Source organism: Curcuma longa, chromosome 13 (genome assembly GCF_044706935.1).
Source record: "Curcuma longa cultivar G26 ecotype Majalengka, Jawa Barat chromosome 13, ITB_CL_G26_1.1, whole genome shotgun sequence".
In the NCBI taxonomy this organism is placed as follows: Eukaryota; Viridiplantae; Streptophyta; class Magnoliopsida; order Zingiberales; family Zingiberaceae; genus Curcuma; species Curcuma longa.
In genome coordinates this window covers 7684202-7697884 of record NC_133873.1, presented here as the reverse complement: position 1 = coordinate 7697884, position 13683 = coordinate 7684202, and the positions used below count along the sequence as shown (strand labels likewise).

The following is a 13683-nucleotide window of genomic DNA, read 5'->3' as shown; positions in this document are numbered from 1 at the left end:
AAATTGTAGTTACTATAATATGAATTATTACTAATGTTGAATAAATTAAGTATGTATTATAGCAATTACGAAATCGTAACTGCTATAACACATTCGATCAATTCAGAAATTAGACGAGAGATAATAGTACTAAAGAACAATTGAATTATTATACATGATTGAATAATAGGGTGAGATGCCTTTTGATTAAAAAAAATAAAAATGAGGCATTCCTTTTGATAAAAAAATCAAAATGGAATGCCTTTTTGATAATTTAAAAAAAAATCTTAATATTAAACAATCGAGTCTATCAATCACAAGAGTCGATTCAATCGATATTTTACTCACCCTTTACTAGGATGTTAGTTAATTGTTTGAGAAAAATTTGTGAAATTATAAATTGCTAACTATTGTTCCTATTTAGTTTTGAAGGTGGCAACGAGGCAATGTATTAAGACAAGGTAAATATTTAAAAGCTTTAAAGTGTATTTTGAAGGTTTCAAAATTCTAAAAGGTATTTTTAAAATAATATAAAGTACGAGGGGTGATTTTCAAATATGGGTCCTTGGACCGAACCGGCCCAAAACCGTCTAGTGGACCGAACCGGTCCGTGGACAACACTAACCCCGACGGCTCGACCACTACCTGGCTTCCTTCTTGCTCCCCGATCTCATCCTCGTCCTCTGCTCGTCGAGAGCGACTCCTTGGCCATGTCGGGCGATCCGGCCATCCACCACACTTCCGGTCTCCTAGGCAGCGGCGGGCCATCGGAGGGGGCCAGTTCCCTCGTCGTCATCCTGGTGGGCGCCCCTGGCAGCGGCAAGTCCACCTTCTGCGACGACGTCATGGCCGCCGCGCGCCGCCCCTGGGTCCGCGTCTGCCAGGTACGCTTCCGTGTCGCCATTTCCCCACATCAATTTCTTCCAGATATTTTTGTTGCGTGTAGATTTAGTTGCTCGAGGCAGTTGTTCTGTTAGAAAATAAGCATCTAACCGATATCAACCATGTATCCACATGGGCGCTAGACTATCGTTCTTCTTCTCGAGCTCTCATTCTTAAAAACTTCTTTTTCCTTCCTCCAATACACGAGAATCAAATGCAAGCTACGGCTGATCCGTTTGCCGAGTTCGATTTAGGGAAAAGGTGCTCTTTGCCACCTACTATCCATATGAGTAAGTTGGAATAAGATCTAGGGTTTATTACGATCACGAAGCAATTTTGCTAATTTTTTTTGCATATACCATTGTGTATCATATTAAGTTTGTTTTTTCTTCGATACTTACATAATTTATGTCAGTACTTGGGTATGGTATGGGTAGTTGTTTCTTCCAATTTAGCTCAAGGATGCAAAATTAAACAGTGGCTATTGTAATATTTAGGGAAAAGGTGCTCTTTGCCATCTACTATCCATATGAGTTTATGGATGCAAGTTGGAATAAGATCTAGGGTTTATTACAATCATGAAGCAATTTTGCTAATTTTTTTTTTGCATATACCATTGTGTATCATGTACTTGGGCATGGTATGGGTAGCTGTATTCAGCTCAAGGATGCAAAATTAAACAGTGGCTATTGTAATATTTAGGGAAAAGGTGCTCTTTGCCATCTACTATCCATATGAGTATATCGATGCAAGTTGGAATAAGATCTAGGGTTTATTATGATCACAAAGCAATTTTGCTAATTTTTTTGCATATACCATTGTGTATCATATTATGCTTGTTTTTTCTTCGATACTTATATAATTTATGCCAGTACTTGGGTATGGTATGGGTAGCAGTTTCTTCCAATTTAGCTAAGGATGCAAACTTAAACAGTGGCTATTGTAATATTTAGGGAAAAGGTGCTCTTTGCCATCTATTATGCATATGAGTATATGGATGCAAGTTGGAATAAGATCTAGGGTTTATTACGATCATGAAGCAATTTTGCTAATTTTTTGCATATACCATTGTGTATCATATTATGCTTGTTTTTTCTTCGATACTTATATAATTTATGTCAGTACTTGGGTATGGTATGGGTAGCTGTTTCTTCCAATTTAGCTCAAGGATGCAAAATTAAACAGTGGCTATTGTAATATTTAGGGAAAAGGTGCTCTTTGCCATCTACTATCCATATGAGTATACGGATGCAAGTTGGAATAAGATCTAGGGTTTATTACGATCACGAAGCAATTTTGCTAATTGTTTTGCATATACCATTGTGTATCATATTATGCTTGTTTTTCTTCGATCCTTATATGGTATGGTTAGTTGTTTCTTCCAATTTAGCTCAAGGATGCAAAATTAAACATGCATTGACTGCCCAACATGAATTGTAGCAAATTCCTCTTCGTTATGCCTCTTCCCTTTGGACATTCGATTAACTTTTTTTCTTAGAGTGGTGATACATAACATGAAATCGTAGCATGAAACTCACATTGGCAGTGGGTCCCACTGGCATGCAGTGGGGCCCATTGCATGTGGGGCCCACTGCATGCAATTGTGAGTGTCATGCTACAATTTCATGCTACCATTTCATGGTAAGTATCATTTCTCTTTTTCTTATTTGCAGAGCTGCTTGTATTTATTTGCCTATAACCATTTGATCAAACGTCCATGCAGTTTTAGTAAATCTTCATCCCTTACATTAATTAGCCTTGTTTTAGTAAAATATAGTCATTCGCTTTTGTTTTAGGAGCAAAGTTCTTGTTGGAAGCTTTGCATCACTTTTTAATTTGACAGTATTGGATTACATCATCTCTTAATTTCCAGTATGTAGTTGCCTATTATATTGATTTTTCATGACTTAATTGTTCTTCATGTAGGATATCATTGCAAATGGTAAGCAGGGGACAAAGGCTCAGTGCATAACAAGTGCATCTGCTGCACTAGAAGAGGGTAAGAGTGTATTTATTGACAGGTGTAACCTTGAACAAGCGCAACGAGCTGATTTTGTTAGACTTCGCAAAGTGCAAGTAGATGTGCATGCAGTTGTTCTTGATCTTCCTGCCCAGCTGTGCATTTCACGTTCAGTAAAACGGACTGGGCATGAGGGAAAGCTACAAGGTGGAAGAGCTGCTATGGTTGTCAACCGTATGCTACAAAAGAAAGAGTTACCAAATCTAAGCGAAGGATTCTCTCGAATTACATTTTGTCAAAATGAAAGAGACGTCAAAGAGGCTGTTAATGCATACAGTCAACTTGGCCCATCAGATATCCTTTCAGCTGGAGTTTTCAGACAGAAAAATCAGGAAGCAAAAGTCCAGCTTGGGATAATGAAGTTTTTGAAGAAAATTGATAAATCAGACTTTGATGCTTCAGGCAAAGATTCAACACCTGTTGGAAATCTCCCCCTTGATACTGCTTCCATGCAAACTTCTGTTACTAGTACATGCTCAATGGAACTAGAAAAAAATAAAGAGGACCTGAGAAGTTCAAATTCAAACTGCCAATCACAGAGATCTCTCACTGGTGATAGTTCCATGGACTTTGTTCATACTCTAGCTTTCCCATCCATCTCGACAGCTGATTTTCAGTTTGACCTTAAGTTGGCATCCGAAATCATAGTTGACTGTGTTTCTGATTTCTTGCGAAAGTTTGACAATATTAGGCTTGTTCTTGTGGACCTCAGTGAAAAATCAAAGATTTTGTCCTTGGTTAGAGAAAGATCTGCAAATAAACATATTGACTCAAGCAAGTTCTTCACATTTGTTGGAGATATTACACAGTTGCATTCAAGAGGAAACTTGAGATGCAATGTAATAGCCAATGCTGCCAACTGGTAAGATTCTTTTATGTTAAATCTTTGATTGTCCTCACATGAGTTGTCTTATCTTTTGAACTTTTCTGGTGAAACTTCTGGTATCCCTTAAAGTATGTTTGGTATAAGGATATGCTTTGTTACTGTTTCTTTCATATTCAATCAACTTTCAGTATTATTAGCTTTCCAAAATTAGGATATGCCTAAAATTGTCTCTAGACTTCAAGTTTCTTGTATTGGAGTTCTTAAGTCTTATCTTCAGTTTTATCTGAAAAATACTTCAGACTTTCTATATCTTTCAATCTCTTCTCTCGGTTGAATTTATTTGCAGGCAGTCTGTTAACATGCAGTCTCTTGTAGATCGAGACAGCATGTTTGATTGCGAAATTCTGTTACTTAGAACGCTTATATTTCTTATTCGGTGCTTCGTGTAGGCGGCTGAAACCTGGTGGTGGAGGTGTCAATGCAGCAATATTTAAAGCAGCTGGGGAATCCCTTCAAACTGCAACAAAGAAATGTGCTGACATTCTCAGTCCTGGAAGCTCTGTTGTTGTTCCTCTTCCATCTAACTCGCCACTCCACGCAAGAGAAGGGGTGACTCATGTAATTCATGTTGTCGGTGCAAACATGAATCCACAAAGGCCGAATTGTCTGAACAACGACTATGTTGAAGGTTGCAAAGTACTCCGTAATGCTTATTCATCACTTTTCGCAAACTTCGCTTCCATATTGGAGAACCAAAGCAAGACCGATAGCAAGCGACATGTGAGTGCAATTTCTGATACTCATGAGGAAGGAACTACCATCACTTCCTCTCAAGAAGCTCAATCTAATGCTGACAGAAACAAAAAATCAAAGGTTTTTGCAGCTAGTGGTGCTTCCAAGGACAAAAACATTGTCGCGAATGATGATCACGGTCATACTCCGTCGAATGAAAGCCCTAGCAACTTAATGAAAAGGTCTTGGGGTGCTTGGGCCCAAGTACTTTATGAAAAGGCCATGAACCCCGAGAAGCACAAGAATGTTGTAATGGAGAAATCAGATGACTATGTTGTTCTAACTGATATGTATCCCAAGGTTAGAAACTGTGACATGCTTCCTCTCTTCTCTCATATCATGTCCATGTTCTTATTGCGTTAGTTCATTCTGCAGGCAAAGAAACATATCCTGGTTGTATCGAGATTGCAAGGACTTGATTCTCTTTCGGATGTTCGCGAAGAACATCTTCCTTTGTTGAAGAAAATGCATTCTGCTGGTCTGAAATGGACTCAGATGTTCTTAAATGAGGATGCTTCTTTGATGTTTAGACTCGGATATCACTCGGTATGTCAACCCAATAGCATTAATAGCATCTTCTCTATTTTTTTAGTAAAATGTGGAATTTGCCAATGGCTCCGCAACTATTTGTGAAGAGGTAAATCAAAAAACTACTGTTAGTCACTATGAGAGAGGATATTGTTTCAGCTTCGTCGAGATTTGACTTTTGCCCATTTCAATAACCCTCCCTCGTCATAACCAACTCAATTATGCCTCGAGGGCATCTTCTCTATTTCTGACTTTAAGTCTAGTCAGATTGATTGAATGTGTTTATTCTCTAGGTTCCATCAATGAGGCAACTTCATCTTCATGTCATAAGCCAAGATTTTGATTCTCCAAGCTTGCGAAACAAGAAACACTGGAACTCTTTCAACACCTCATTCTTCCGCGACTCGACTGATTTGATCCAAGAACTCGAGGAGAAGCACGGAGTCGCCGATATAAATGGCAATGAGAGTTTGTTGAAGATGGAGCTGCGCTGCCACAGATGTCGAAGTGCACATCCTAATATCCCAAGACTCAAGTCTCACATAGCCCTCTGCAAGGCTTCCCTTCCTGCTTGGCTTCTCCACAATGATCGACTTGTATCTGCATTGCCAAGATGTTGATGTGAGATCCCAACAACTTCTCTTTAAGCAGCCATTGTACATCATCTCTTAGTCGAAAGAAAGATACTCTGACCTCCAAACCTATAAAAGGTCAGGTAAAATGTTTGCCTTAGCGAACACAAGGTCTTTGAGGTATAAGCTTACGCTCCTTGTTATTTGTATATTTGCCTCGTCAGGTTTCTTCTTTTGAATTCGAACCGACTACTTTAGTAAGGAGTGTTCATATCGGCATCCCAATATCAAACACTTAGTTGTTGTATATAGGAGTGAACAAAAGTTCGATTAGATTGAATATATCGAACAAATTTAAAAATTTAATTTGATTATTTTAAAATTTTAATATTTTTAAAAGAATTAATTATATTAATTAATTCAATTTAATTTTGATTTTAAAATTTTTTATTCAATTAAACAGAATAAATTAAATAATTTAAAATTAAAAAATTGATAAAATTTTAATTAAATAAATTTATAAAATTTTAATTAATTGATAAATCTTTCATAATATTTAAAAATTTTAATTATTTTGATTAATTTAATTTTTAATTGACATTTTATCAATTCAATTTATTTAATTTTTATTTAAAATTTTAATCAATTTAATTAGTTTGAAAAAAATTTAATTTGTTTCAATTAATTCAATTTTGATTTTAATTGAATACTCAATATTAAATACTGATGGCATCTTGTCTCCAGGGCAATGGTACCGCGATAAGATATCCAGGTTATCATCCAGACACCTGTGTGACCACTGTGTATACTTCCCGATTTATCCTGATAATCGATGGAAAATTTCCGTGAGATCAAATCGGTCACTTCTAAAGATAGTCACTGACTGAGATTTATCATTTTTTTTAAATACTGATGGCATCCAGATGAATACTCCTAAATCTCATTATGTACAAGCTGATGTTCTCCTTTGCTTCCGGACTCAATCTATCCTCATCCGACCATCCTAAACCAGTCAAACCGAACTCTCAGAATTATCATAAGTTGAGATTCAAGCTGCACTCCAATCTTCTCCCAACATAAATATTTATTAGAAGAAAAAAAAAAGTCCTAATGATATATATTGTAATTAATCCTTTCTTCCGAGCTAGATCAAGATCATTTCTCAGTTCTAGTATTGCAAATATCTAGTGAGATTTTCAGATTATGTTTTCAAGTACTAGCTTGGAGAATCAATTGGACAATTTTATAAATTAATAGGAGTATAATGAAAATCCCTTAGGGGTAAAGGGAAAATTCTGAAAAAAAAAACTCTAAGGTAAATTGAAAATTTTCACTAGAAGAAAAAAAAGAAATAAAAAGAGGGAAAAAAAACCCTAACATCATGAGTTTAACATAATCTAATCTTCCCCAATTCTTAATAATACAAGATTTTACATCTAAATACTTCGACAATCAAAGTTGGATTGAATTTGAGCCGAACATCATTTATATCATAAATCTTCACTAGCAATCAATGATCGATGCAGGGTAAGATGTATATAGTCAACCATTGAGATAAATACCACTAGATGATGACGACGAAGATGATGATAACAACCCCAATGATGATCTTCGAATGATTGGAATACCTCCTAAGTTTCCTCAAACCCTAGCACCGACATTACCGACTACAAGATCGGGTCGTTCCCCATTGCAACTACTGAGGACACCCAAAAGATGTGATCTTTCGAGCGAACATCTATAAATCACATCAAACTAGCAAGTGGCAAAACCTACAAAGAAAGGAAGAAAGAAAAAAGATCTGCATGTGAGAACATATTTTGCAGGCATAATATGTCCTGAGTACCTTTCAGAGGTTCAAATGGTTAAGGCTTCTCCTAAATATCCTACTGGTGAAATCATTGAGCTAAAAGGGAAGCATGGATGATGTGTAGTAGTGGTCCTTCAGTTTTCTGTATCCGAATCGAACACAGGAAGGATGTTGAGAGCGGAAGAACCGAGATGGACACCCCTGATGACGCCTCCATAGCTTGTTTCTATTCTATGACACAGAAGCAAAATTGAATCCCACAAGGCTGTTCTTCCCTGAAGAAAAACCAACAAATTTTCCAGTCAGTGCCAATTATAAACCTGCAACGATTCATACAAAGAAGACTACTATAGTTTCTTCATGTATGACACCTTTTACTTGGGTTCAGGCCACAAATAACATTTTTTGTTGTTGTTTCTATGGCATATAAATTGAATTTACGAGGAAAAAAACATGCCTAAGCTTACAGAAAAAAAAAAACATGGCTAACCTCCAACCTTGCCTTTGAGATTTAATAGATGTATCAGAAGAAGAATTACTTTTTAGTAGTGTTTAAGACAATACACTGGTCTGTTGCTCTATTTTCTTAACCTGATGTATCGACAAAAAATTTACAGTGACCTTGTTCTGAAGTGCTCTTTCTGGTTCTAGGCCCTACCTTAAGTAGAAACTCTTCGACCAGAGAAAAGAATGTGTTTCCCTTGGCCAAAGGAAAATCCTGGGTTGGTGAGAAATTTGATAAGATCTTTCCCTAAACTTAATTGTGGGAAAAAAACTCACACAGCAAAGCCCAAATGGTTGAGTTGTGTGTTGTTGTTCATAGTCCACCACTTCTTGGCATTGGTTAGATTTCATGTGTCGATGTTTGTCATCCACCACTAGTTGATATTAGTTAGATTTCATTTGTTGATGTTTGTTATCCACCACTAGTTGAGAGAAATCAACTTTAGTTCCTTACGACATTATTTGCACCGATAATCACTGCTACACCGTCTACTCTAGTACTTTTATTAGATATTCTCCACTTCCCAGAACCATTTTTCATTAATTCTCAATATGAGCACTCTTTTCTCCCACTCCTCTGTGATTGCATAAAAGAAGTAACAGCAGCTTGTACAGTAGCTATACCTCAAAAACTCTAAATATATAGTAGTGATAGATGCCTAGTCTGTAAGTATGAAAAATCTAAGCTTCTTCTTTTCAGCCTTTTTAGTCCTGAGTCTCATGATTTCATTGAGAAACTTTTATTATCTATGAAAATTTACCCAGCAAGCCAAGAATTGAGATATGTAATTACTGAAGAACTATTGAAGTTTCTAAATTCAAGCAAATATCTCTTCTGCATTCAACAACAAATCAACATCATCATCAAGCAATGTTCGACCCAACAAATAATACTTCAAAATAATTATTTTTTATTAATATATTGATTACTGTTTTTTTTCGAATTCTTCTAACCTTTACACTTTCTACTCATCTCTAACATGTACATGCCATTTCAACCTATTTTCTCTCATTTTTTATCATTTAACTGGAGTTACACAATGAACCTTAGAATTTCATTTCTACTATATTAACTTTTTTCATATGTTGTTTTTTTTTAACAACAATCACACAAGACTCGATCAAAGCTCCTCTCCATTTTGACCACTCAGATCTTACCAATTTTTTGTCTACGATAATAGTATGAACAAATTTATTATTTCTAAATCTACCATAATTTTTTTGGTCTCTAAAATCAAATTATATGAAGAATTTTCATTAAATAGCTTATAGAAATATTTGTTTCATCTTTTCTTATTTGCATTGTCATCAACAAGAATCTTTAAATTTTCAACTTATGCATCTAGTCCTACATTTCTTTTCAAATTCATGACCAAGTCCCTACATTTTCTTTCTTTAGCTTTTGCAACTCGATAATGTATTTCCCCCATTCTTAGTTCCTAGATTATCATTCTAACTTATCGTAAGCTTTAAACATTGCTATGCTTATAACTTATTTACCTCAACTTTAGCTGCTTAATATCTATTCAAGTTCACAGAACAACACAAGCGAATATACGGAAGAGAACTCACAACAAAGCTACATACTTAACAAGCAACCAAGACCAGACCTATTGGAAAGAACTATCTAAATAGTATTAGCTTAAACTAAGTAATTAAATTTAGAAAAATAACAATCACCTGAAGAGATAATTGCAATTTCTTGTCCCAATATAATGCAAATGTTGGAGGACTTTGCTTTCCAATGGCCAATATACAAGCTCCTGGGTGAAGGACAGACGGAACACCAGAGATCACTGCAACATACTTCTCTGGAAACCTATCTGCCAGAGGGAGAAGCCCAAGGAATAAGGGATTCTTGCTATACTGGGCACTAGAATACGAGGTGGGGTCAACATGTAGCATCCATTGAGGATGCTCCAGGAAAGCACTAAAAAAATACAGCAACAGGTGTGAATCCGTAGGAAGTTCATTATTCCATTTCTTGTCTCCTTTGTCATTAGTGCCTCCATTCCCCATATAATCATAGTGCTTCAAACATGTTCCTTCAGCAAGCTCTGCAGAAATTACATGAAGATTCATCAACTGACAGAATCTTTAATTACAGAGGGAATATATAATGACTAGTGAAAATCATCAATATTCCAAAAAACAGTTGCTTTACCATATGAACATGACTAGATCATTCAACGAAAAGCAGATAGTTATAAAGACGGACAGTTGTACCTCGAACCCTTCTAACTGTATACTCAGCACGAACACTACTTTGGGGAAGTAAACCCTTAATGAGCTCTCCTTTCATCAACTTTTTAAGTCTCTGGTGGTCTGTTATGGCATCAATACATGCTTGTATGAAAGGGAGGATTGAGTTTGTCTGTGGTTGCTGCATTCTAGCAAATTGTGTCTGTGCTGCACCAGTGGAAAATATTTCACAGATCAAATATCAGAATGAAATAATTATTGAAAAAATAGATAGCCACTTGCAAATGTGAATGGAAATTACTAGCACTAAATTCAGCAAGAGAAATGAATGAGAAGTTATTTTAACTTACAAATTGAGCCATCACGTGCTTGCAAGAGAGACGCACGCAGCTGATGGAGCAAACCATCCTCATCCACAGTTACTGTAGGTAGCCACTCTGTTCCGCCAGTAATTGGAGATAAGTTAACAGGTGCTGTGCCATTGGGTGAGTCAATTCCAATCTGGCTGACTGTAATTGTGATACCAACACTTGCTGCTGTTTGTGTGACCTACAAACATAAGCAAAATGAGTGCATAAATAACAGGAAGCTGGAGGAAAAATCCAATTCAATTATCATCGACTGTACAACCTGAATGTGGTTTGTCTGAATCTTCTGATAAAGTGGGTTGATCAACATGGAGGAGAACCACTGTCTGAGACGGTCTCTCCAAACCTCAATTTGGGGATAGATACCTAAAGATTCAAATGCTTCAACCATTTGTTCCATCGATAAGGGAGGAGGGAGATCCCCCTCTCCCTTCTTTGGCGGTGTGCTATACTTCTGGTGTGAACCAGGGGACATCCTGGCAGGCCTCAATGCTGTACTTCTAGCAACACCTGAAGAAGTACCCTGGGAAGTAACAGAACTAGGACTAGCAATGACAAAGCCTCGAAGAGGCGGTGAAGGTGTAGCCTCGACAAGAGTTGGTTCAATATACATCTCACCCACTTGAGTCAAGTATTGCTCCAGCATTGCCTCTGACTGAATTCCCTTTGCACTTCCTGTGCTTCTCCTTGACCATGGAGTCACAGGAGAAACATGTTGAGACTGAGAAGAAGGTGGTGACATTGGTGATAATGTAGCCTTCTTTCCACTGCTCGAATACAGTTGGTCAGAGCCAATGCGAGATTGGCGATAAGGTGTATAGCTGAAGGTAGACCTACTAATAGGGCCAAAAGATTCAGAAGCCAAAATGGACCTTGACTTGGGCGGCTTCTTGTTAGATTCTATGTTAGTAACACTCTCAGATGGGACTGTGTTCAAGCCTAAAAGACTCTGGCGCGAAATGAGCACAGTCTGCTGTTCTTTGTCTTTGTGGGAAGACGACGCAGCAGCAGCAGCAATTCGCAAAGCATTGTTCGTGTTTCGCAGTGATAAGGCTCGAACTAAAGTTGAGAGGAACGTGACAAACACCAGCACAGTCACCGTTTTCAATGACTTAACAAGAAACTCTGGAATGCACCGTTGAGAAATTTTAGCAAACAGTTGGCGAGCACAATAAGCTTAAGAACAAACACATGTGGGCATCAAGGGAAGAAGATCTTACCTGATGTGCTGGAAGAGATCCGGAGCCGAACGATGATTTTGACGAGATCTTCTTCCCTAAAAAGCATTAAGAAGCGGCGATTAGCAAGAGAGCTCCCGGAAGTGCACACCATTAGTAAAGATTAGATTTTTGGTGGCAAGAAACGATCGGGGGGAGAGGGAAACCTGGAGTGGATGTAAAATAGGGAGACGCAGGAGGCGAGGGACCAGGAGAAGAGGAGGAAGAGTTCGTAGGCCGAGGGGCGGCGGCTCTGGGCAGTGAGCGCAGCGGAGAGCGCGGGGTTCTGGTACACCGAAAACTTGGGCTTCGGCGAGGAGCGATAGGTAGCAGGCGGAGGGTTCGTCGCGCCGCGTTCCATTGCCCTGGCGGCGAGCTCTCGCCTGACGACGGCACGGCGGCTCTCTCTCTCTCTCTCTCTCTCTCTCTCTTCTGCTTGCCCCAAGAGCTTGGCGTGAGAGGCCAGTTCAAATTTATGACTTCCAAACGGCGGGATTTATCGGCCCGTGAAGGGCCCAATTCCACGTCAACATTTATTATCATCAATTTTCATATGAGATAAATTAATGAATAAAATTGTTTAGAAATTATTCACAATTAAGTTTATTTATAAATTAATATATAAATTATTTTTATACGTCTCCTTCGTGGGCCTAACTACGGTTTAGTAAAAAAAAATTAATCCTTAATCTAAATTGGTTATGGCAGTCAATTACTATTTGATTCATGGTTCCAGTTGAAAATTATTATTTTATATATAATTTTTTTAAAAAAAAATTATATATATAAATTTATTCAAGTCGCTTAGTATCCATTTAGGTAAGAAGAGTTGCAGAAGATGACAATAGTTCGAATCTCGATGAAGTCGAGACAATATCTTTCTCCGTCAATGATCAACTATAATTTTTTAATTTACCTCTTCATAAATAATTATTCTTTTTGCTATGTCATTTGATCTTGCAATTAGTATCCATGATTTCTTTTTTTAATATTAATATTATTATATTTTACGTGATGAAACATCATACCAGTTAGATTAATTTTATATATATTCGATAATAAATTTTATTATATATAATTTTATGATTAAATAAATTATATTTATTGATAAATTATTATTATAAATTAACAAATTACGTGTTGAATGAATAAAGAAATAAAATAATAGAATCAACGAGAAAAAGTTGAATGAGTTAACAAATTTAATGAAATAAAGATGGAATAATCTCATATTTGAAAAAGGCTACGTTTGGTACGACGTAATGTAATCACGCTTGTAATGTAATCAAGTTTGTAATGTAATGTAATGTAATCTTGATTACATTACTATGTTTGGTTGAAGGAATGCATGTAATCTTTGATTACAATAATGATTACATTACAGTGTTTGGTGTACATTATTTTCAGAAAGGAATCTAATTTTTATTATTATAAAATACCAATAATACCCTCCTAATTTTTAAAATAAAATAAAAATAAATGTAATAATAAAGATTATTTTTATTATCTTTAAAATAAATTATTTTATTAATAATTAATTTTTATTAATTAATAATAATTTTTATTATTATAAAATTAATAATTTTTATTAATTACTAATTAATAATTTTTAAAATAATAATTTTATTAATTATAAAATATAAAAATTATTAAAATATTTATTAATTACTAATTAAAATAAAATTTTTTAAAATAATTAATTAGTTTAAATAATAATTAATTAAAATTATAAAATAAAAATTATTAAAATAATTAATAAATATTTTATTAATTAATAATAATAATAAATAATTTTTATTTAAATTATTAATAATTATTATTAATAATTTTATTAAATTATTTTATTAATTATAATTATTAATACTTATTTTAATAATTAATAATTATCATTTTATTATTAATTATTATTATTAATAATTTTATTATTTTATTAATTATAATTATTAATACTTATTTTAATAATTAATAATTATTATTTTATTA

The 13683-nt window shown here is 35.5% G+C and overlaps 2 protein-coding genes across 4 annotated transcripts; one reads left to right on the top strand and one right to left on the bottom strand.

Moving 5' to 3' along the window:
- Nucleotides 1–687: 687 nt before the first annotated feature.
- On the top strand, nucleotides 688–5854 carry LOC141843763 (transcription factor bHLH140). Of its 2 annotated transcripts, XM_074731795.1 has the most exons (6): nucleotides 688–863; nucleotides 2788–3743; nucleotides 4157–4487; nucleotides 4581–4799; nucleotides 4875–5045; nucleotides 5321–5854. In XM_074731795.1, the coding sequence occupies exons 1-6, from the start codon at nucleotides 690–692 to the stop codon at nucleotides 5645–5647; spliced, it is 2178 nt and encodes a 725-aa protein (XP_074587896.1). In that variant the 5' UTR covers nucleotides 688–689; the 3' UTR covers nucleotides 5648–5854. The 2 variants fall into 2 exon arrangements, with proteins under 2 accessions (XP_074587896.1, XP_074587895.1); XM_074731794.1 differs by having other exon boundaries at nucleotides 4157–4799.
- A 1208-nt stretch (nucleotides 5855–7062) lies between these two features.
- LOC141843764 (uncharacterized) lies at nucleotides 7063–12083 on the bottom strand. Of its 2 annotated transcripts, XR_012603065.1 has the most exons (8): nucleotides 11868–12083; nucleotides 11704–11759; nucleotides 10746–11608; nucleotides 10466–10664; nucleotides 10140–10322; nucleotides 9594–9970; nucleotides 7446–7684; nucleotides 7063–7371 (listed from the first exon to the last, which is right to left on the bottom strand). XR_012603065.1 is itself a non-coding variant. In XM_074731796.1 (7 exons), the coding sequence occupies exons 1-7, from the start codon at nucleotides 12059–12061 to the stop codon at nucleotides 7544–7546; spliced, it is 2013 nt and encodes a 670-aa protein (XP_074587897.1). In that variant the 5' UTR covers nucleotides 12062–12083; the 3' UTR covers nucleotides 7063–7543. The 2 variants fall into 2 exon arrangements, 1 of the variants encoding a protein (XP_074587897.1); XM_074731796.1 differs by having other exon boundaries at nucleotides 7063–7684.
- Between the last annotated feature and the right edge of the window lie 1600 nt (nucleotides 12084–13683).